This window comes from Rhinatrema bivittatum, chromosome 1 (assembly GCF_901001135.1).
Source record: "Rhinatrema bivittatum chromosome 1, aRhiBiv1.1, whole genome shotgun sequence".
Lineage (NCBI taxonomy): Eukaryota > Metazoa > Chordata > Amphibia > Gymnophiona > Rhinatrematidae > Rhinatrema > Rhinatrema bivittatum.
In genome coordinates, this window is record NC_042615.1 from 559,965,752 (window position 1) to 559,991,270 (window position 25,519).

The 25,519-nt window shown below is 42.9% G+C and overlaps 1 protein-coding gene across 1 annotated transcript in view; it reads right to left on the reverse strand.

Moving 5' to 3' along the window:
• Positions 1 to 25,519, reverse strand: part of FRMD3 (FERM domain containing 3) — a 405,659-nt gene that overhangs the window by 184,584 nt on the left and 195,556 nt on the right. The window contains exon 2 of the mRNA XM_029616768.1: positions 24,090 to 24,194. Within this exon, the coding sequence (XP_029472628.1) occupies positions 24,090 to 24,194 (105 nt within the window). The remainder of the gene's footprint in view (positions 1 to 24,089; positions 24,195 to 25,519) is intronic.

The following is a 25,519-nucleotide window of genomic DNA, read 5'->3' on the forward strand; positions in this document are numbered from 1 at the left end:
CAGATGCACACAGATGTCAGCTAGGGAATCTGGCTATGCTTCAAAAATACAAGTGGCCAATGGTAATCCACATACTCTCTCTCTTCAGCATTGTAAAGACCCTTATATCTGTACCTCAAAATCTATCCATTCATTATACCAATAACTTCTGCAAAAAAATTGCCCAATACTTCAAAGAAAAAAATTGAGAACATTTCTTCTGAATTCACATTACTACTGATTCCAGTTCCCAATCTCCCTCAAGCAGTTAGTTTATTTTCTGACTTCAACCGTATTGATTCCAATACAATAACTCACATATTAACTAAATCCAAAGCCTCAAATAGTCCCTTCAATCCCTGGCAATTGCTCAAATATTAAAGGACACATTTCTCCTTCAATAACCAGCATAGTTAATTCATCTCTTTCCCTAGGATCATTTCCATCCATCTTAAATCAAACATCAATTCTTCCAGTTCCTAAAAAGAAAACCACAGATCCACTTGATATCACCAACTATCGTCCCTTTGCCACACTTCCATCTCTAGCCAAAATTATTGAATCTGTTGTAATTAAGCAACTCTCAGATTACATATATGACAATAACTTCCTTCACCCAAATCAGCATGGTTTCAGAAAGGGGTACAATACCAAATCCCTCCTCTTATCATCATTTGACACAATTTTCAGAGGATTCGATTCTAACACTGATTACATTTTAGTACTTCTTGACATCTCTGCAGCATTCGATACTTTAAATCACAAAATTCTCCTTTCAAACCTTCAACACATAGGTATTACTAGACATGTTCAAATCATTTCTTGCTAACCATCCACAAAGAGACATCCCGGGTGATGTAAACTCCAATTGGTACTATACTAATTCAGGCGTCCCTCAAGGTTCATCATTGTCCGCCACTCTCTTTAATATATACCTGCCTCAGGAGAGAGATCTGACTACACTCTCTCTTGTGATGTTCTTTTTCTATATAAAAACCTAATAAAAATGTTTAAACATAATATATACCTGCTTCCTCTTTGTCACCTCCTCTCTGGTCTCGACTTAAATTTCAAAATTTACACTGATGACATTAATTTTATCATTCCCTTCTCAGTTTCATGGCCCCAAATCCTATCACTATTACAACTGTATCTAAAAACAATAAACACCTGGTTATCACATAATCACTTAAAACTCAACACATTAAAAACAGAATTGATTTTTCTATCCTCTGTCCCTGACTCCGCACGCCGTCTCCCAGACAATTTCACATTTGAAAATCACACGATTCCAATAACAAACTGTTTCAGAAATTTAGATGTTCTAATCGATTCAAAGCTCTCAATGACTAACAATATTTCTGCAATCGTTAAAAAATCCTTCTTCAAACTACAAATACTTAAAAATCTAAAACCTCTCCTATTTCCTTCTGATTTCTGTGCAGCTGTACAAGCATTAATATTATCAGGTCTTGACTATTGTAACTCCTTCTATTTAGGACTCCCTGCTTCGACCATTTACCCCCTTCAACTCATTCAAGATTCAGCTGCTTGCATAATACACAACATTCTTCGTAAAGAGCTTTCTGTTATTGTAGATCTCCTCCCTGCAATAGGGTGGGATGATGGCTAAATGAGTGCAGTCAATAGCTCTCAGAACAACTGGAAAGTATGCTATGGCATAAATTCCTCTTTTCAAGTCCAGCAAGTCCTGACTTTCATGAGGGAATTTTATGTAATGATTAATGCAGCTACGTACAGCTCTTATGATCTGGCCCAGAAAGTGGGAAAATGATATTTGCGACATTCTCCCGATGACCCCCAACTGTTGTTTGGAAAGAGCCATATGCCATAAAATGCAGGGTGCACAATAGTTTGGTGAGGCCTGGGATTCAAACGCCTCCTAGGCGACAGTGACTGGATCCATCTCCTTCTGAGTTCTTGATACAATTCCATGATAGGCTGAGAGCTCGGGCGATATCTCATAACCTCGTGGTCATCTGGCATCCCCAGCAATGTGGTGCAGGGATGAAAGATGTGCTCCCTATACCGCCTTTGTGTCATCCTGCATGGAAAGCCCTGACGTGGGCCATTGCTCTCTACCAGCGGAACTTGCAGCTCTGGCTCCAGTGTGGGTACAATACATAAACTAATCCACGACAAAAAAGCTGAATGGCTAAACACAGCACTCTGCGTCCATGTCCCACACAGAAACCTGAGATCTGCCAACAAAGCCCTCCTAACCATCCCCTCAGTCAAAACTGCAAAACTAACACAAGTCAGAGAAAGAGCACTATCATTGGCCAGGCCGATACTATAGAACACCATGCCCACAGAGATAAGATTACAGAGAGATTTCAAGACCTTCAAAAAGAGCTTAAAGACATGACTCTTTAGAGAAGCATTGCACAAAGAGAGCGAGAAATAGAGAAACGCTGAAAGCTGTACACACAAAATCTTCATGCAGCACAGAGCACATTATATGTATGTATGTTTCGGTTTGTTTATTGCACCTTTTAACTTGAATGTATAATCTAACAGTTTTTATTGTAGCTAAAGGACAAATTAGACAACATTGAACAATTAGCCATTATTATGAAACTATGTTACCGAGCTCAATAACGGGAACAGATACATGTACAATTTTACTATATGTGCCTCTATGTAAACCGTTGTGACGGTATGTTACTGGACGACGGTATAGAAAAGATTTTAAATAAATAAATAAATTCCCTAGGAGGTGTTTGAATCTCCCTTACCTGTTGCTGTTTTGTTATTGTCATTGAAATTGTTGTTCGTGAGCAGACTGAAGAAGCCAGTATCCCACTTTTAGCACATTTTCCCCCTAACGTTCTGGCTTTAGGAAGACAGGGCAGGTAACAAAAGGTGTTTTTATTGGCTCACCAGGACTGTGTAAGTTTGTCAGAGAGAAGGCTTCATTTCTTAGAAAGAAGCACAGCTCTTACCTATTAGCCAACCGTCACCATAGAGGCCTTCTTCAAATTGTTCAAACAGGCTAGATTTCCTAAATAAAGGAATCATGTGCAGCTCCAAAGAAGGCAGCTATCCCATGATAATGGCTGCTATAAAAATTTTTTTGCCACCCTACCTCAAATCAAAGAGGTATTGTTATTTCCCATGTTAAATCCTACGTTATATGCGATATTTTACTGTAAAATGTGGTAGGAGTCCTTCACTTGCATTATCTTGATTTTGCATAATCATTATCATATTTAAATACTAACGCACATTGTGATAAGCATCATGTGTGTATCGCGCTAGATTCGGTTTAGCGCGCAATGATTTATTTATTTATTTATTTAAAGGATTTATATACCGGAGGTTCCTGTATAATATACATATCACCCCGGTTTACAAGGAACGGTAATTATCGCTTCATATAGCGGTTTACATTGAACATGTAAAAAACTAAGTAACAAATACTTAAACATGAAATACTAAACATGAAATACTTAAACATGAAAACAGAAAACTAATGCTTCATATAGCGATTTAAATTGAGAGGTTAAACGTAAGTGACAAATTAGAGTATCTTACTAAGCAGCTCATAAACATGCGAGTTAATAAATAGATAGCCTGGTGATATGTTTGTCAACATGAATATATGTATATATGATTATATAAAGTATCCTAAAAATGGTAAAATGGACGTACAATTTGAAAGTTTTATATCCTCGGTAAGTTATATGCTAGGGGCTTTGAAAGTGCAAATAGACATGGTAAAGTCATTCTTCCTGCTCCTAACTGTAAGGGAATGCTTGTTTGAATAACCAAGTCTTAAGTTTCTTTTTAAATGTAGCGTGGCATGGTTCCAGGCGAAGGTCTGGAGGAAGTGAGTTCCAGAGCGAAGGGCCCGCTGTAGATAGTGCACGTTTCCTCAGAGAGGATTTCGCGGGTTGGGTGATTAGTCTGTTCTGATACGCGCTTCTAGTTGGTTTCGTGGATGTATGTAGCTGAATTTTAAACGTTAAGTTGAGAGGAGCTATGTTGTATAAGGCCTTATGTATCATCATCAGGGAATTGAATTGGATCCTGTATTTAATCGGAAGCCAGTGGAGATGATGAAGGATAGGGGTGATATGATCTCTTTTCTTGGCATTTGAGAGAATTCTTGCCGAGGCATTTAGGACCATCTGAAGTGGTTTTGTGGTGCATGCTGGTAAGCCTATAAGGAGAGTGTTACAATAGTCCAGTTTTGGGAGTATGATAGCTTGTAGTACCATGCGGAAATCTCTGTATAGGAGGAGTGGCTTTAGTTTCTTTAAGGTTTGAAGTTTAAAAAAACATTCTTTTGTTGTGTTATTAACGAATTTGCTGAGGCTGAATCCGCTGTCTATGATGACTCCCAGGTCTTTTACTTGTTGTGAGGTGGAGTGCGCGGAGGTATCCTGACGTTGGCTAGCGTTAGGTGGTGTGGGTGAGGATGTTATTTTCATCTAGATATTCAGTGAGTTGTCTGTTAACAACTTTCTCCATGATTTTGGCAATCATAGGAAGGTTTGCTATGGGTCTGAAGTTAGCTGGGTCTGAATGATGCCCTAACATGACTTGATGAATGATTCAGTAAATTAGGGGAATTCCGGGGGTGTAACTGGCTGGAGTTGAGTTAGCTGGTTAAGTTATCCAGCTAACTCTGGTCAGCCTGTAGACCTGTCCTATAGTTAGCCAGATAAACTTATTCAGTTAACTTTTAGATAGCTAGATATATTCAAAACAGTAGCTGAATATAGGCTTTTATGTATATTGCAGAACAATAGGATATTGAAAGAGATTTAACTCACAAAGTAGGGCCCTACAGAAGGTATATTGGTCCAGGAGAAAAATGGATTCCTTCAGTCTGTGATATTTATTTATTTATTTAGAAAATTTGTATATATCACCTTTCTGGATAAAAGCCATTCAAGGTGGTGTACAATGTTGCCAGTTAAGGCATAAAATATAATAAAACAAAACAGTTCAAAATATAACACTAATAAATAAACGCAAAACTCAAAAAACACTAAAAAATAAAATAAAATAACAGGACCATGATATTTACAAAATCACACATTCTCCTTTGCTCAGTTACAAAGGTCTACATAACTACTGATGTTATCAGACACATAACATAATGGCAGAGCCTTATCCAAAAGATATAAGCAGTCTAATTTTTACCAACCACTGCTGCATCCTTTAACAAGAACATCAATTCATAATATCACGAATAATATTGGAAACCTAAATTTCAAAACAAATCCTTGTTAATATTATGAAATTACTCAAAAGGGGCTAAGAACTCCTGACAAAGGGAGTTAGATTAGATTTATTTATCCAGAAAATTCCATGTTTACTTTTTTTCTAAAGGCTCAGACCACAGGTCATCCAAAAATTCAAAGGTAAAGCTTTTCCACGATCTTGGGGAGCCAATGAAGATATTGAAGCAAAGGGCCAGCACTTAGCCAGTGTGGGCTCCATATCACTGATCTAACAATAAAATTTTGTAACACACCCCCCCCCCCCCCCCCCCGATGTGGGCATGCTCAGTTGAGCACTGAGACCTCGCAGGCAGGAGAGAAGAGGGGGTACCTGGGGAGGGTCCAACGATTTGGGGGTGTGCCGGGTCACTCCTCGATAGCCCATTGGGCCATTTGAAGCTGGTGGGCCATCCCAGGGGCAGATTCAGCAGCATGGGGAGGTAATTGGGCCGCACTGATTGGTTCCATCCCTTTTCACTCCTGCAACCCGCGCTGCTGCCTTCCCTGTAAACTTCTTCCAATGCTGGTAGGTCCTTCTCCTCCATGGATGCTATTTTGGCCTTATGATTAGGCTGCTTTTGGCTGATTGGCTTTAAAAAAAAAAAAGAAGAGCTGTAATTAGAAAAAAGTGAGGAAAAGGCAGAAAACTGCTTGAGTGGCTAGCAGTATATTTAAATCCCTTCTCTCTCTCAGCCATGCCACGTGGCTGCAAGCAAAGAGCCTCAGCATGCCGCCCAGCCCCAAGTGGGAAGCTGATAGTCTAGTTCTACCCGCTGAGGAATCAGTGGATGTACTGCCTTCCAAACCCACCCAGGGTGGCGCAGGGCAAAGAGGCCGCAAGGAGTCTTGTGGAGGAGTCGGGCAAGAGTCCCAGTTCCCTCCGGGGAACACGACAGATGATGTGACCAGCCCTGTGACCGGCAGCACACCAGGGAAGACGGGAATGGGGCATCCTGGGGATAGTCACCCTGATGAAGGCAGTTGCATCCCTCAGCCCTCTAGCATGGCTCCAGCTCCAGGTTCGCTAAGTGGGAGCACCTGTACCTCAGGCTCAAATGATCCTGGGACCTCCAATGTTGCAGATCCAGCTCTGGCCTCTGTGGTATAGTCGGCAGCCCTGAAGTCTGTGGAAGGCGAATCTCATGTGGATATTCCTATAGTCAGGATTGGGGAGCCTCCTATTGAATTGCAGGGGGTTGATGGGATCGCTATTGACTAGCTCCCCACAGAGGACAGCAAGACTGCAAGTTGGAAGCACAAAAGGAAAAGCAGGAGGCACTCCCACCACTCCGACTCCTTCGGTAGTACAAGCTCCTTATCAGTATCCTCCTCCAGTTCCGTGGGTTGTCGGTGGGGGAGGGTAAGTGGAACACCACTGCTGCTAGTGTAGGCTTGCCTGCCCTGAACACTATGAAGCAGTTAAGGCAAGGTGTCCCGCATTCGCTCCAGCAATGCATGCATCGTGCCAGTACGTTGATATATTTAGTTTGATGAAAGGATACAGGCGGGAGGTTGGGTCGTGAAAGTTGCACATGCAGCAAAAGGCTCTCAGGGGTCCCAAAGACCATTAATAACTGGTTGTGGTCCTTTACCAGGATGGCATCGATAGTTGGCTGAGCTGACCCTTTGCAGAATTTGGCAATGTGGTCCTACCTGGACACCATTGTTAGTGCTCATTCTACATATGAGGAATTTACATAGAAACATAGAAATGACAGCAGAAGAAGACCAAACGGCCCATCCAGTCTGCCCAGCAAACTTCGCACTTTTTTTTTCTCATACTTATGTGTTTCTCTTAGCTCTTAGTAACCTTTTGGTTCTATTTCCCTTCCAGCCCCACCATTAATGTAGAGAGCAGTGTTGGAACTGCATCTAAGTGAAATATCTAGCTTAATTAGTTAGGGGTAGTAAATGCCGCAATAAGCAAGCTACACCCATGCTTATTTGTTTACCCAGACTATGTAATTCAGTCCTTGTTGGTTGTCTGTATATAGATCCACTTTTCTTCATTCCCCCTGCCATTGAAGCAGAGAGTTATGCTGGATATGCATTGAAAGTGAAGTAGCAGACTTTCTCCCCTGCCGTTGAAGGAGAGAGCTATGCTGGATATGCTTGAAGTATCAGACTTCCTCCCCTGCCATTGAAGCAGAGAGCTATGCTGGATATGCTTGAAGACTTTCTCCCCTGCCGTTGAAGCAGAGAGCTATGCTGGATATGCTTGATGTATCTGTCTTTCTCCCCTACCATTGAAGCAGAGAGCTATGCTGGATATGCGTGATGTATCGGTCTTTCTCCCCTGCCGTTGAAGCAGAGAGCTCTGCTGGATATGCATGAAGTATCGGTCTTTCTCCCCTGCCGTTGAAGCAGAGAGCTATGCTGGGTATGCGTGAAGTATCGGTCTTTCTCCTCTGCCGTTGAAGCAGAGAGCTATGCTGGATATGCGTGAAGTATCGGTCTTTTTCCCCTGCCGTTGAAGCAGAGAGCTATGCTGGACATGCGTTGAAAGTGAAGTATCAGGCTTATTTGGTTTGGGGTAGTAACCGCCATAACAAGCAAGCTACTCCCCGCTTTTTTGTGAATGCAAAGCCTTTTTTCCCACATTTCCTCTTGCCGTTGAAGCTTAGAGCAATGTTGGAGTTGCATTAACCATGTGTATGTTTATTGAATAAGGGTATTATCTCCAGGTAGTAGCCGTCATTCCCGCGAGCCACCCACTCATCATTCACGTCCTCTAGACTTTATGGATCCACAGCGTTTATCCCATGCCCCTTTGAAGTCCTTCACAGTTCTGGTCTTCACCACTTCCTCCGGAAGGGCATTCCAGGCATCCACCACCCTCTCCGTGAAGAAATACTTCCTGACATTGGTTCTGAGTCTTCCTCCCTGGAGCTTCAAATCGTGACCTCTGGTTCTGTTGATTTTTTTCCGACGGAAAAGGTTTGTCGTTGTCTTTGGATCATTAAAACCTTTCAAGTATCTGAAAGTCTGTATCATATCACCTCTGCTCCTCCTTTCCTCCAGGGTGTACATAAGTCATTTGATGAAGACCCTCCACCTTTTTGGTCGCCCTTCTCTGGACCACTTCCATCTTGTCTCTGTCTCTTTGGAGATACTGTCTCCAGAACTGAACACAGTACTCCAGGTGAGGCCTCACCAAGGGCCTGTACAAGGGGATAATCACTTCCCTTTTCTTACTCGATATTCCTCTCTCTATGCAGCCCGGCATTCTTCTGGCTTTAGCTATTGCCTTGTCACATTGTTTCGCCGACTTCAGATCATTAGACACTATCACCCAAGGTCTCTCTCCTGCTCCGTGCACATCAGCCTTTCTCCCCCCATCGAATACAGTTCATTCAGATTTCCACTCCCCATATGCATGACTCTGCACTTCTTGGCATTGAATCTCAGCTGCCATATCTTCGACCACTCTTCCAGCTTCCTTAAATCCCATCTCATTCTCTCCACTCCTTCCGGCATGTCTACTTTGTTGCAGATCTTAGTGTCATCCGCAAAAAGACAAAACTTACCTTCTATCCCGTCCGCAATGTCGCTCACAAAGATATTGAAGAGGACCGGTCCCAACACCGATCCTTGCAGTACACCGCTTAAAACCGCTCTCTCTTCAGAGAGAGTTCCATTTACCATCACACATTGTCTTCTGTCTGTCAACCAGTTTGCAATCCAGACCACCACCTCGGCACTCACTCCTAAGCTTCTCATTTTATTCACCAGTCTCCTATGCGGGACCGTATCAAAAGCTTTGCTGAAATCCAAGTAGATGACATCGAGTGCTCTTCCTTGATCCAATTCCTTGGTTACCCAGTCAAAAAAGTCAATCAGGTTGGTCTGACAGGATCTTCCCCTAGTGAATCCATGCTGCCTCTGGTCCAGCAATTCTCCCGACTGTAGATAGTTCACTATTCTCTCTTTCAACAGTGACACCATTACTTTTCCCACCACCGAAGTGAGGCTAACTGGTCTGTAGTTACCAGCCTCTTCTCTGTTCCCACTCTTGTGAAGCGGGACCACCACCGCTCTTCTCCAATCACTCGGCACCACTCCCGTTTCTAGGGATCTATTGAACAGGTCAGACAGCGGACCCACCAGCACATCTCTGAGCTCCCTCAGTATCCTGGGATGAACCTCATCAGGCCCCATGGCTTTGTCCACTTTCAGTTTCCCCAGCTCTACTGTAAATGGAGTTAAATCTACTCCACTCCCCTCCAGTTTCTTGTTAACTAGCGAATTAGTGAATACAGAACTGAAGTATTCATTTAATATTTCTGCCATTTCTTTGTCTCTCTCCACACATTGATCCTTTCCACCTTTTAATTTCACTATACCACTTTGAACTTTTCTCTTTTCACTCATATATCTGGAAAATGTTTTGTCACCTCTCTTTACGTCCTTGGCAATCCTCGCTTCCGCTTGACTTTTTGCTGTCTTGATTAATTTCTTCATCTCCCTCAGTTCTGCCAGATATTCTTCTTTGTGCTCCTCCCTTTGGGATCTTTTATATTTCTTGAACGCTGTTCTTTTGGCCTTTATTTTGTCAGCCACTTCGTTTGAGAACCAGATAGGTTTCATTTTTCTTTTGCTTTTCTTTACTTTTCTAACATATAGATTAGTTGCCTTGGTAACTGCTCCTTTTAGATTGGTCCACTGTTGATCCACATCTCTCACGTTCTCCCAGCCTTTTAGTTCTTCTTCCAGGTACTTCCTCATTTCATCAAAGTCCGTGTTTTTGAACTGCAAAACTCGGGTCTTTGTGCTTCTTTTCCGTATCCTTTTTGTGATATTAAACCATACCATTTGATGATCACTGCTGCTGAGGTGGGCGCCCACCTGGACATCAGAGACATTATCTCCATTAGTGAGCACTAAGTCGAGTATAGCTCCTTCTCTCGTGGGTTCCATTACCATTTGTTTGAACAAAGCTACTTGCAGGGCATCCACTATTTCTCTACTATTATTAGATTCTGCAGATGGGATTCTCCAGTCTACATCTGGCATATTAAAGTCTCCAACGATCACCACTTCTCCCTTCTTTCCTATCTTTTGGATGTCTTCAACTAGATCGCTGTCCAGCTCTTCCTTTTGGTTTGGAGGCCTGTAAACCACTCCAATAAAAATGGATGCCCCATCTTTTTTTAGGTCGGCCCATAGTGCTTCTTCATTGCCCCATCTTCCTTGCAGCTCAGATGCTTGGATATTGTTTCTGACATTTGCTTGTTTTCAGGGAGAGGATGGCAGACACCCTGAGCATGTCCTGGGGCACCCATGACGTTGAGTTGTGGCTGACCCACATGACAGCTTGGAGCTCGGTCGCGCAAGCTACCAATTGCTCCTTTTGGCCTCAGGCGGCCTCCCAAGGCCAAGGGTGGGCATTTCACTCCACCACTGAAGCCTGCTGGCACTTTAATAAAGGGGGATGTACTGTGCAAGATTGTATATACAAACATTACACCACCTGTGCCACAGGTCACCCTGACACTAAATGCACCAAAAATGCACCTGGTGGGAAAGGCAAGTAGTCCTTACAAAAGGGCCTTGACCCCTATTAGATAGAAGCAGCTGGAGATGGATCTGAGCCTTTACCCCACAGCTGCGCAGTTGCTCCTCTGTATGAGGGTTTTAGAGATGGCTTCAGAGTCCCTTATGAGAGTCCTCTGAATCCAGCAAGCCACACAAATGCACCTTCTGTGAGCCAGGTTTGCTGAGGTGGTGAGGGTGAAACCGACGGTTGAGATTAACCTACCGTAGGTAGGGTTGTGGGCCCCTTCCCCCAGCCTCCTTTTTGCCAGAATGATTTTATTGCCCCTGGCAGTGGTGCCTAAGAAAGAGCTGGGTAAGTTAAGGCTTATACACAACCTTTCTTACCCGGCAGGTCAGGCTGTGAATGATTTTATCCCTCAGGAGCTCTTCATGGTCCAATATGCTTCCTTAAACAGTATGCTTGACCTCCTCAGGGATTGTGGGGAGGGGGCTCTCACGACTAAGGTAGACATAGAGTCAACCTTCTGGCTCTTATCTGTGCATCCAGACAGCTTCCCACTGCTGGGGTTCTTCTTTGAGGGTGCTTATTACTTTGATAGGTGCATGCCGATGGGATGCTCAATTTCGTGTGCCTGTTATGAGGCCTTCAGCATCTTCTTGCATTGGGAATTGTCTCATCGCACAGGCATAATGAGCATTGTACACTACTTAGACGATTTTCTATTTGTCAGCCCTCGTGACTCAGGTGTGTGCTGGGATCTTTTGGCAGCTTTCAAAGAATGGCCCGAAAATTTGGCATACCGCTGGCAGTGGACAAGTTGGAGCCGCCAACTAAAGTGCATTAAGCTGGACACAATTCAGATTATGTCAGACTCCTGGCCAATAAGATTCAGTGCCATCAGAACTGATCCATGTTGCAAGCCTGGCTCGCAAGGTAACCCTAGCCATTGTGCTTTCCCTTACTGGAAGTTTGGCTTTCGCCTGTCAGGTTATCACGATTTCTGCACCGACTGATTAATGCATCCATGACAATCAGAAGGAAGAACCACCACATGAGGATCCTCATTATGCGTGAGGATCTCAAAGTGTGGGAAAGATTCTTAGCTGATTTCAATGGCTCAGTGGTATGGCCACCCCCCAAGTGTCTAGTTTTGACCTGAAGCTATTTTCTGATGGGCTTTGGCTTGTATTGACAGGGAGCCTGATATGCTGAGTCATGGTCACAGAGTTGGGTGGTGTCAGGGATCACATCAAACATCACCTTCCTAGAGCTGTTTCCAGTAGTGGGGTGAGCAACTGGCTAACAGGATAGTGATATTCTGGTGTGACAACCTAGTGGTTGTGCACATAATAAATGGGCAAGTCTGCCAAGTGCACTCCAGTTTCTGTGCTGCTGAGGCTATTGGTCTTGAAATATCTGCAGATAAATTTGATGGCAAGGGCTAGACACATCCCCGGGCTTCGCAAGTGGTTTGCTGATTGTCTTTCTCAATACAAGTGGGAAGATTTCTTGAGACTTGTGCTGGGTGCCGAAGAGAAGGGGACGCCAGTGCCTATACACCTCTGGAGCCAGGATACACTCGACTTACTGCACTAGTTGATCACACCATCTACCTGGTGAGCATACCTGAGGGGTTATAATGAAGTAATGGATTTCCTGGAAGAATCTGACCAGTCAAAGGTCCTTGACCTTCCACACAGGATAGCAGAATACATAGCACAAACTAAACAGTGCAGCATGTCTGCACCAATCTGGCATAGCCTACCAGATTGATGCAGACCAATCTGGTGGGTTATGCCTTTTTCGCTAAGGCACAGGGCTGGCCAACCCAATGAAAGACTTCGCCATTAGGCAGGTCCTTTGGGGATGGGCCAAATTCAATCTGCATGTTTCCGATGCATGCCGTCCAATCCTATATAATCACTATGTTTCCGATGCATACCGTCCAATCCTATATGATCTGGCATAGTCTACCTTCAGTGTACATGACCATTTTGTGCTGGCCCTATTGCGAGCTGCCTTTTGTGTTGCCTTCTTTGCTGCATTTCGCGTGAGTGAACTGGTGGCAGCAGCAAGCTGCAGGCAATACTGCTCTGGTCTCTGAGCTTGCAATGTCTCCATCACCAGCAGAAAGTTGACACTCCGGATACAGAGATTCAAGACTTATCAGTCAGTTACTCTTGCTGAGATCCCAGGTCTGGCTATATGCCCTGATGCGAACTCTGCACACTATATGTCACTTAAACCCATCGGGGGAGTCCAGTTTTTAATAGAGTTGTGAATCGGAACCAGAACTGGTTCGGATTCCGGTTCTGATTCACATGTGGGGTTTTTTTCATCGGGCCCGATCATGGTTTTGTTTATCGGCTGCGCCCGAGCCAATAAACAAAAAACCCACCCTGACCCTTTAAAACTAATCTCTTTGCTTCCCCCACCCTCCCGACCCCCCAAAAAACATTTTACAGGTACCTGGTAGTCCAGTGGGTGTCCCGGGAGTGATCTCCCACTCTCGGGCCGTCGGCTGCCACTAATAAAAATGGCGCCGATGGCCTTTGCCCTTACCATGTGACAGGGTATCCGTGCCATTGGCCGGCCCCTGTCACATGGAGGGAGCACTGGATGGCCGGCGCCATCTTTAAAAATGGCTCCTTGTGAGTAGCTAGTTGCCTGACTCCATGTTCATGACTCCATGTGTCTCACCTTGTCTTCATCTAGATTGTTTCTTTGGCCTTGACCTCGGACTGTTCTTGGACTTCGCTGGATCACCACCTGCCAGAACTTTTGGTATGCCTTCTGGACTTCGCTGGATCGCCGCCTGCCTCGACTCTTGGTATGTCTTCCGGATTTCACTGTTGGCTGCCTGCCCTGTCCCTAGGAATGCCTTGGTTCTACTCACACCTACTGTCCTCCATGGGATTCTTCGCTTTCAGAGACCTGCGCCTAAGCCTAGTCGACCCCAGTACCCAAGGGCTCAACCTGTGGGAAACGAGGGCTGGTATTGGTGAAGGTCCTATTGGGTGTCCGCACTGGCCAGCTCCGCCAGTCAATGACGAGGACCTGCAGGGTTCCTCCCTGCAGGTAGCGTCATTCTCGTCTCGGCCCAAGGGTCCTCACCAGTAACAGTAATTTTCACTCAAGAAGAGTAATGGATGGTTAATAACACCCAGGACCTTGCAGAGAAATCATCTCCATACAGGGAATCCTGGAAGGAAATATGGTGTAATGAATATAATGTGACTTGGATAACACATTAAACCCTAGTATGTGAGGAGTGCACTTGAATTCTGATGGAGGATACCAGCCTAAGTGTTACATTTTATTCCATCATATAACACCTCATAAATTTTAAAACAGTCCCCTATTTTTAAACATTGGATAAATTTGCAAAGCAAAAAACCTTTTTAAATGACCAGTGCTACTTCTGCTTCCAGAGGAGCATGACGCTTGCATTTAAAATGGACTTGGTCATGTCAACCTACTGGCTCATACAGTAAGTGTAAACTATTTATGGGACCTTTTTCCCCTCACTGATTTTCTCCCATTTTTGTTTGTTACAATAAATACTGAGAAATTCCCAGGAAAAATAAAATAAAAACTGAAAACAATGGTCCCTAAAAATATTACAAAGATTGGTGGTAGGACATGAGGGGGGGGAGTAGGGTGTTTTTGGCTTAAGTAAAGGATCTACAGGAGAGTAGCGAACCAATGAGAAGGGCAACAAATACTGACTTGGATAAGGAGCAATATCCTACAAGCAACCAAACTTCTAAAGCTGGCAGGTGGGAGACATTATTAGCAGTGTGGATGGAAACAATTAGGCAGACTGAATGGCCAATTAGTCCTTTTCTATTGTCATTTAGTATATTACTATGTTACGTTACCCCAGATAGTTCAGCAGGAAGGCACATGGCGCTGTTGCACAACAGAGGCTGGTTCCATGAGCTGGAAGCCCAAAGGAGCAGCAGGAAACTGCCAGGCCTAAACCACAATTATAAAATTAAACATCTTGGGCAACCATTAGCATATATAACACGCCTACCATCTCTCTTATCCTATTCTTAGCATTCTCAGCTGCACGTCCTCTCTTTCTCACACTCATCTAGTCAGAGCTTATAATCTCTCACTTGCAGTCTATACACTTTATAAATCCATGCAAACTATTCTTCTCATATCTACCGCTCACCTAATGAAATGTGTAGCACATAGTCATGATACCATGTACAGTAGGGATACTAAAAGACAAATACAGTACTGGCATACTGTTCTGCCACACTGGCGAGCTGAGCTGAGTCATGCAGGCTACTACTAGCACTAATATCACTAAATACAGTCATTTGTCAGTCACGTAAGCTAATGTATACGTATGTAACTCAAACCCCTATTTCATACCACATGTACAACGTTTGGTAATTGATGTGCTGTCCAAATGTTTTTGGTCTGCCGTGATGCCAGTTTATTAAGGCAAAGCCTCCTGTGTATGTATGATCGTGATCCTCGAGATGCACTGCTGTTGGATCAGTGTGAAAGAAAATGAGTCCTTGTAGTATAATGAGGGAAATGTCAAGTGAGTATTTTAAGTGAAGTTCTCTTCTTGTGTATCTGTAGCTGATAATGGGGATCCTCTCTTCTCTGGCTGTCACTTCTATTCCTACATCCACCTGCTGTTTTAGAGGAGGCATACAGTAGTGCCCATTAATCCACCAGTGTACATCTGACATCCTGTCAAAATGTACAGTGTACATGAGACCTTTTTTTTCAGATTACAACATAAAACATTTTGCCTAACTCTTGAATAACATTTTTTGTTACTTCTTTATAGTGTATTTTTGCACAATAAATGAAAGATTTCTATTTTTTCATATATTCATCCTTGTTTCTTTATGGATTTCTATAGGCTATGTAACCATTTTTAATATTGTAAATGAGGCGGTATGGTCAGTGAAGTCTAGGCAAGCATTTTTATCTTCTTGCACTTACTTTGAGCTGATAGCATAGCAATAGCATGCTCAGAGCACTTCCTCAATTCTAAATATTGGAGTCATTAAGAAAATGACTCTGCTTAATGGCAAAAGCATAATGTGGATCATACATATTGTAATTAAGCTGCTAATGTATTATGCCATTGTAGCCCAGCATCTGTTGGGGACCTGAGATGGGATTAAGGGTTATTTTACATAGGGGAAACACATACTGGAGTGATCTCACTCTGTTCTGTAATAAACAGTTCATGCACAGGCTTAATGTTTCATACTGCTTTCTTTCCAAAATTAACAGTGAAGAGCAGAAACTTGAAAACAGTCTTTATACTCTCTATCCAAAGGCAATAGGCAGGAAATATTCCATTCAAATCACTTCTTGCAGGGGCTGAATCAAACTAGAGTTGTTCCCATTCTTAGTCATAGAGGGGAAGGAAATGAGAGATGGGGTGGGATATGATAGAGTTTTAAATATATCAAAAGGCATAAATCAGGCAAAAGAAGCAAGCCTTTTTCAGAGGAAAGAATACTTAGAACAGGGCTCTCCAAGGTTTTAGCCACCGTGACCTTATTTTAGCACAGGACTCCTAGAGGATGGCCAAAACAAATTAACAGGGGTGCAGGCCCCTTCTCACAATCACTCCATTCTCACCTTCCCTGACCCCAGCTGATTCCCTCTCTCAACAACCACCCTCTCCAGAGCACCTACGTTTTCAACTTCTACTTCTTCAGCTGATCCACTCTTACATCCCCCAGCTCCTCTCACCACCTCCAGCCCCTTTTTGCATCCCCCAAGCTGATTCCTTCTCATTATCAAGCCCTTCTTATTACCCCAAATAATCCTATGTCATTCCCTGTCTCTCACCCATCCCCTTTCTCACCTTCTCCTCTCCAACTCTTCTCTCATGCATTCCCAGCTGAGCCCCTCTCACCACAGCCCCTCTCTTTCATCCCATAGTCAACCTTCTGTCATTCCCACTCGCTCCCCTCCACAACCAATCTCTGTCCACCTGATTCAACTCTCAAACCCATCCTGCATCTTATCCATCCCTTCAAACAGCTCATCCTCTAAACATCCCTCTAGCCAGGATCAGCAGACACATTTTTCTTTAGGCCCCCAAGGCCCAAAAGGTAGATGACAACTGGTAGAAAGAGATGGTAGATTGATGACAGAGGCAATATTTTCCTCTTGGCTAGGTTCATTGGTGGGTAAGAAGAGATCTCTACCAGCTCATGCACATTTAGCACTCCCCTCCACTCGTGGCTGGTCCACAGCCTGACAGTGATCTGCTGTAAGCAGCAACAGCATTAGTAATGAAAGTCAGCACAGGGCCTGTGAGCTAGTGCAAGCTCACAGTCTCTGCTGGGTCTCAGTCCCTCCTTGTGCAATGCTTCATATTACCACAGAAACTCATGCCGCTGCAGAGCCTGTGAGTGCATGCTAGCTCACATGCTCCTCCACGCTGACTTCCACTATGAATACTGCTGCTGATGACACCTGAAGAGTGCAGCCATTTGAGACACTTGTGACCCCAGCTGAAGGTTTTGTGACCTGATTTGGGGTCCCGACCCACAGTTTGGGAAGCCCTGCTTTAGAAGACGAGGTATGAGGCTGGTATGAGGCTCCAGGGGGTAGACTCAGAAGCAAAATCCAAAAATATTTCTTCTTCAGAGAAGGGGTGGTAAATCGATGGAATGGACTCCCAAAGGAGATGGCAAAGACAAAAATAGTCCAGATGGATATGGAACAGGAACTTCTTTTTTAGATCATGATGTGATTTCAGTAATTTCCTGCCAGTTTTTATTTTTATTGGCCAGGGTGTAAATTTAGCTATCATTGGGTAAAAGATAATCATGTGATCTGACTGCTTTAGGAAGGTTGATGGCACATACAACAAGATGGTGGTGAAGTTCCATTGACTGTTCCATATTAAGAATGATAGAAGCAGCTCTGGATATGGCATTCTTCACTGAAACACAGATATGTCTAGAATTTATCTACAGAAGTACATCTGTATCACCGCATGTCCTTAACTTCAAGGATTTATGCTGTTAGACTTGAAGAAACATCAGCCACCGGTTTAGCTTTTTATTTTAGTGCTATTAATAGCGCTCATCGATCTAGATAACACTGGGCCATTAAACTCTGCATTTTTGGATGTTGGACTGTTACGATGCGCCTAGGGGATCCATTGCATGAGTACACAGAGCTCTGCCCCTGTGACCTTATTGGCCAGTGCCTATCTCAGGCAGTAGAGAACAGCCCTCTGCTTTCGGTTCCAGTACCTCCTCTCCCATCCCAGAAAGTGTGCAGGGAACAAGAGGGGAGGGGTGAGCCTGAAGAAGACAGCACAAAACACAACAAAGAAGAGCCCCTTTGCTCCCTAATTCTGAGATGTCCAACGCATGAATACAGTATGAATGTCTCATTCAAATCAGCTATATTACTGAGGATTGGAGGGTGGCCAACGTAATGTCTATTTTTAAAAAGGGTTCCAGGGGTGATCCAGGAAACTACAGACCGGTGAGTATGACATCTGTGCTGGACAAAATGGTAGAAGTTATTCTGAAGAACAAAATTACTGGCTGTCTGGATAGACACAGATTAGTAAGACAAAGCCAACATGGATTTAGCAATGAGAAGTCTTGATGTATAAATCTATTAGATTTTTTTGAATGGTTTAATAAACATGTAGCCATGGGTGAGACAGTTGATATGGTATATTTGGATTTTCAAAAACCTGAGAGCCTCATTAGGAAATTAAAGAGTCATAGGATAGGAGGCAATGTCCTACTGTGGATTGGTAACTGGCTAAAAGATAGGAATCAGAGAGTAGGACTGAATAGTCATTTCTCTCAGTGGAAAAAAGTAATTAGTGCAGTGCCCCACAGATCTGTAATGGGACAGGTACTTTTTAATATATTTATAAATTATCTCAAAAAGGGAGTGATGAGTGAGGTGATCACATTTGCAGATTACACAAAATTATTCAAAGAAGTTAAATTACAAGTCAACTGAGAAGACTTGCAAGAGGACCTTACAAGTCTGGAGGATTGGGCATCTGAATGGCAGGTGAAATTTAAATTGGGCAAGTGCATATGATGCAAATAGGGAAGAATAATCCAAATGTAAGTACATGCTGCTGGATTTCACATTAGGCGGCATCACTCCAGAAAAGGATCTTAAAAGTCACTGGGGTCAATACTTTGAAAGCTTTGGCTCAGTGGGAAGTGGCGGTCAAAAACGTAAATAGAATGTTAGGTATTATTAGGAAATGAATGAAAAATAAAATGGACGTTATTATGAAATCTGTATCGCTCTAGGGTATGAACGCATCTTGAGTACTAGGTGTAGTTCTGGCTGCCAATTTGAAAAAATATATAGCAGAACTAGAAAAGGGTGACTAAAATGATAAAGGGGATGAACAGCTCCCATATGAGGAAAGGTTATACAGGTTAGGGCTCTTCAGCTTAAAAAAGAGATGGCTGAGGGAAGATAAGATAGAGGTCTCTTCATGAGTGGGAGGAACAGGTAAATAAGGAATGGTTATTTACCCTTTCCAACGCTGAAGGCACTGGGACCCAGACGCGAGATCAGAGCTCCTGACGGCTCAGACTGGTTTGAGGAGTATAGGTGGGACAGGAGAGGGGGGTGGGGCGGATGTCACCAAAGCTGTGGCCCTTGCATTATTTTTTATTTACACTTTGGGGAGAGGGGGAAGAGGAGGGAAGGAATGATTTTCCGGCCTAAAGGCCTGCAACTTACATATTGGTTCTGGGGCGCTCCAGGGGCTTGGATATGATTGACTGGGGAGGGATTGGGCTGCAAGGCCTGCTTGGGAGATGTTTTCTCTAACATTGCCACTGCTTAACCAGTGGCATTCTTTGAAGTTAAAGTTATCTGGGAAAACGTTGCCGAATAACTTTAAACCTCCTCCCACTCACGTCTTAACACAGCCCGATAACCCTCCTCGGCTAACTCCAAATATTGAAGTTAGCCAAATAAATTTTTCGACTATCTCAGCTCTGCCTTTGCATTATCTGTCTAAATTTTAACCGGATAATGACTTACCCAGCTAACATTTAGATGAATAAAAACTGGGGATATTCAAAATTAGGCATTTTTCTCAGATAACTCAAAAGTTATCTGGATAAACACCATTGAATATTGGCCTGTTAATATCTAATTATATGTAGGGATGTGCAAAAAATAAAAATGTTGTTTCAGGGGACCAGGTTTTATTTGGGTTTCGATTCATTTACTGTTTATTGCAGTTTGTTTCGTTTGCTGAAACAAAATAAATATTCAATATATATTTTAAAAAACAACAAAAAGAAAGCTTCACCCTTAACCCCTCCCCTGAACCTGGCTCAACCCTTCCACAGGGATCTTTGATAGAGAAAGGGCAATAAGAGATATATATTTGCTCCTGCCCTGCCAGTTCCTGGTTCAAAAATGTAAGCAGCCAACCCTAAAGCCGGTGCTATTTTGCTGTACAGTTGTACGGCCATTCAAGAAAATAGCACTGGCATCTGCACAGGCCCCGTTGGCACCATTTTCCTGCCAAGAGTTGGCCTGGATCTCTCCTGCCCCTTTCTACCCTTGCAGAAGGATTACGCATGATCTGGGGAGAAGGGGTGACTTGCAGGACCTTCAGGCATTTTTCATGGACTTTCTCAAATGAAAGTCAATGAAATAAATTTCTAGGGGGAGGTGGGGCAGCGACAAGTATCTGATCTCATTTTTCATTTGCTTTAGAAATGAATGCACACCCCCTAATGATAATGATTGAGATTAAATTATCAAAACCTAAGAAGGAAGGGGGCCTATGGACCTGCGAGTTTAAGCGGGGCGTGCAGTGCAAGGCTGAAGTTTCTCCTAGGGCAGTTGTGTTCTCAAACCTGTCCTGGGTGACCCCCAGCCTGTCAGCCTGAATATGCACGAGTAAATCTGCATGCAGTGGAGGCAGTGCAGGCAATTCGTTTGCACCGCATGGGTCCACGTGCTCCAGAAGAAGACAGAGGTGAGTGTTCATCTGCCTGCATAGGCTGGAAAAAAAAGTGGAAGTGCATTTATGCTAGCCCACCCGAGCCAGAAGCTCTAGTAACCATATTGGCCTTGGAGAAAACTGGAGTCTTTCCAGGTTGTGATATCTTTTAAAGGACCACCCAAAAAAAGATGCAGTAGTGTGTGTGAGCTTTCAAAACCACAAACACCCTCTTTTCAAAGGTCCCCATTCCCAGTAGGAAGGGAGCAAGTCTTCTCCTAACCCATGCCAAGACCTGAATCTCAAAGAAAATCTTACAATTTGCAAGTTATTTTATGTTTCACAGTATGTGGTGCTATATTTTGGTATCAGTATTTCCCAACCAGCGTGCCACGGAAAAAGTCACCACTGCCTGATGCTCAGATCCAGACCGTCACTTGAGCTCTTCTCTCTCGTTACCTCACAGCAATAAGAATTCACCAGCAGTGGCTCTTAAACATGTAGGAGCTCCTTTCTGAGCACATGTGTAATCATGCATGCCTCTTAATGGGCAGCATGCAGGGCATGGATACCTGGGCCCCGCTTTGTGCACACGGCATCTCCTCATCTTCCCCATTTTTTTTTCCAGCTTTGTCTTATCCCCAGGCTGAGTGAGTCAGGGAGAGCATGGAATGAGCACTGGACGCGACCCATCCTGAGTGCTGGAAGCAACGGCAGTGATGGAGTTCTGGAAGCCACATGTGGCAGCCAAGGCAACTAACTGAGCCAGCTGCCTGCATCGAATCAACGTCTGCCTTCTGCTGCACTAGTACACAGAGGGGTCTGGCGCATTGCGATGACTTCTTGTATGTCTCTACCACTTCTCTCCCTTTCTTTTAAAATACGGAAGACAGATTGGCAGGGCTTACAGTACTTCCCTAGCTCTTTTTTCTACCATGTGAGTCCTCTCCATGTCTGCCCTGCCTGCTCTCTGGTGTGCCACACAACATTTGGACTTGAAAAGGGTGGGAGACACTGTTTTATGTTATATTGTAAATTGGCTGGGGGCGCATGTACACTACTCTTTGTACCTTTCACACTTTAAGTCATAGCAACCCCTTGGGCTTCAGATGTTACAAGATGGAATCTGGGGAGCTTGCTGCCTTCCCAGGGACGTACACAAAGAGGGGCCACTGCTTGATCCCTGCAGTCCTACCTCTCGTCCGGGTACACCTGTTTAATGGGAAAACCCACATGATCAACATGGCCCTCGGAGGTTGAGAAGGGAGACCAAGACGCAAAAAGAAAAGAAAAGTTATTCCACTCCGGGTATGATGGAGGGTATAAAAAATATATAAAACTGTCCCAAGAACCAGACTTCTGATCAATGCAAAAACATGTATTTATTTGTTCGGTTAAGAAAGATGAGTGGCTATTAGTAGAAGGATGAAATCTGTAAAATGGATGAATCACTAAACTTTCAGATGCAAAGGTAACACTCTTCACATGTACTCTGTTTCAGCTTTTTTTCTATTCATTGGTATACTTCACTTTCCTTACAAACACAACTTCAGGCAGAAGAGTTTCTCTTTTTTTTTTAAATTTATTTATTCCTGTCTTATATCTCAGGTTTAACTCTCTTAGTAATTCTTTCTTTCCCTGTTCTCTTTCTGGAATAATTATACAACACACATGACCACCAACAAAAGAATTAACATGGTCTGGAAAACACTTTCATAGCAACTCAGTTTCCATCAGACACACCTGTCATTTATCCAAAGCAATAAAATTCTGATCATAATTTCTGATCTTAGGTAAGTGTGTGATGACGGTTGTAAGCTAACGATTCCACTTTGATGGGGCCCAGTCGAAGGTGGTCTGCAGCCACTGTCATCCAGCACCACAGTCAGGTTCAAATGACATGAAGCAGGTCCCTCAGTGCAGGCTTTCACAGCACCTCTTGATCCTGTCACTCTGTCTTCCGGAAATTACCTGCCTCCCTATACTGTCACATCACAGCAGTTTGCATTGCGCACCGGCCTATGTCTGACTGAGCAGGAGGAAACGGCCTCAATGTCTCTGATAGTTCCCTTATCTCCACTTGCAGTCATTCACACTAAAATTATTCTTTGTAGGTCCTCTTCCAGTAATTACTACAACAAGCTCCACTTTCCCAAATTCTGTCACAGTTCAGCAACTTTTCGAAATCAGGTATTCAATCTCTGCCCCAAAACACCGGCTTCAGCCCTCCTGGATTCCCTGGGATTTGTCTGCTTAGGTTTTTTTCACACAAGCACTCCCAGAAAAGAGGTTGAATAATTCCCCTGTCTCACATTATAACAATCTTCAGATCTTCCATTGTCTCTGTTCCCAGATAATTAGGGGATAATTTTCAAAAGAATTTACGACATGTAAACATTAACTACTATTGTAGCAATTTTCAAAAGCCATTTACTCGTGTCAACTGCAATTATGCAGGTAAATCCTATGGACAATGCAATGGCATATATTATAGCAATTTTCAAAAGCCCACTTACAGGGGAAAAGTGCATTTACAAGTGTAAAACCCATAGATGCTTTTGAAAATCAGAGCCATAATGTCAGTTTCCTTGTCCCTTAATATTTCAGTCATCAGCCTCTTTGTTTCTCACAAATCTCTTGCACAACTCCTGCTGTGATTTTTTTTCCTTGGTAGCAACTTCTTATCTCTGCAAAATCTTCCTGTTTTCTCCGTCTTTCACCTGCCTGTCTCCTGCTTTTTCTTGCATGATATCACATACAGGCAGCTGCTTTCTTAGCTCAGCTCCCAGCTTAACTTGAAGAGACGGAGCAGCCACTTGCATCAGTACATAAACGCACAATAAAACAGCTTTCTTTGTTTAAAATTCCTACATTTTAACCCCTGATTACATCACAATAACCCTCAAGAGCACTTCATCTTTGCCGAGTCAGAAAAGCTGAAATGTCTTTTAACCATAAACTATTGCCGATATACACAACAGTGTACAGTATAGAAGAGGAGTCAAATGCAATGCAAGGCAAAATGAAGTTTATAGAATATTATGGGGGTAAGTTTCAAACAGCTAGTATAGCTACTAAGGCCACAGGCTCTTTTAGGACTTGTAATTCATTTTCAAAGAGAAATTATGCACATGCTAAAAGTGCCCAGTGATGTTCTTGCACCTACAATTTGGGGAGAAAATAATGTGTGTAGATTGGAAAAATCAACTTAAGAATCTATTCTCTAACCCACCCTCTTCCTGCCCCTAGGAATGTCTCCCTTCAGTCTGACTGAAAGTGGAAGCCAGCACATACCTTTAGAAAGACAGAGGAGAGTGCTTTTCAGCCAAGTCAGTTTGTCTGAGTACATCATTATTTCCCTGGATAAGTAACTTTGAAAACTTAAGATACATACCCGCTGCTTTTCTGGGTCAACATACCGAATACCAAAATAATCCTTTTCCAGCAGGCTGTAATGGTTGCAGACATAGTCTATGAGAAATTGACCTTTGGTTTCCCTCTGAAAAGGAATTGAAAAGGTAAAGCCATTTTAAATTTTGCATTCTTCAGGATGGATCTAAAGAAATGTCAGCCAAACTCTAGATGCACTATTCAAATCTGCTGCTTTCCAAGGGAATGAAAAACGTCCTTATTTCTCTAATATACTCGCAGCTTCGCTCTTACCACTACATGTACCATATGCCTCTAGTAGTCCAATAGGCAGACTCTTAATGTGACAGGTCTCATACATAAAATTTTCATTTGCATTTTTCAGTCCATCAAGCTAGGGCGGGAGAACATAGTAGAAATCTCATCTTTGTGAGACTTTCCTCACTGCAAATGACGTTGAGTCTTCACTGAGGTGTACTGTGCTGTTCATTCATCTCACTCTGCATGTAAAACTGGCCCCCAAACCCTAACCCACCACCAAAACCTCACCTCAAGTTATAAGCTGGCCCTCCTATAGTGATTATTATAGCTGAATATTAGGAAGGCCTTATAAAGAGTTACTTTCTCTTTCTCTCTCTCTCAAACTTTAATACACTACTTATGCAAAACACATGGTGCAGTATTTCTAAAATTATCATAACTACACCTCTTTTTCTTATTGCGGGCGTTATCTATGCGAAATTATAGCATTTTGATGAATCTAGGGAATTATTTATTAGTTTACTCTCTCAATATATTTCACCCTTGTCAATATCTTTAACATAGCGTTCTCTATGGATCTTTAACAAACAGGTGTTTATTAAACAGGCTTAACTGGTTAAAATATAGTCTCTTTGTTTTATATCTGAACATTTCTCTTTTCCTCTTCAATATTTTCAGATGCCACTTTATCAGGCTCCCACAGTATTCATAAAATGAAGGTTAAGCCTTCTGAACCTAATCTCTAGTCACTTGTTTTAAAAATTAGGTTGTAATTAGTCTTAGCAGTTTTACACAAAGGTCAGACTTCTGCACACCTCTGGAAAACTTCCTACATATAAGGTTGAAGCCTATTATAGTTTTTTTGGGAAAACTTACTTTTATAATGCTAGTGTCCCTTAAGGTTTAGAATACTTGATGACTTCAGGAAACTAAAGTAATGTTTAATGCTCCTGAACAGGCTTTCATTCAAACATTTACTCCTCTGAAAAAAAAAGAATAATATCTTTCCCATAGTCCATTTTCAGTAATTACTATTAACTACTCAAAATTCTTATCTTTTTACATTTTCTCAAGATATTTTAAAATATTTTCTCATACTCACACACAAAATCATACACTCATATACGTTCCTTCAATTTTTATAGTGTTTAAAACTATTTTCCTGCCCTTGAGGTAGAGCTCAGCTGCAATACT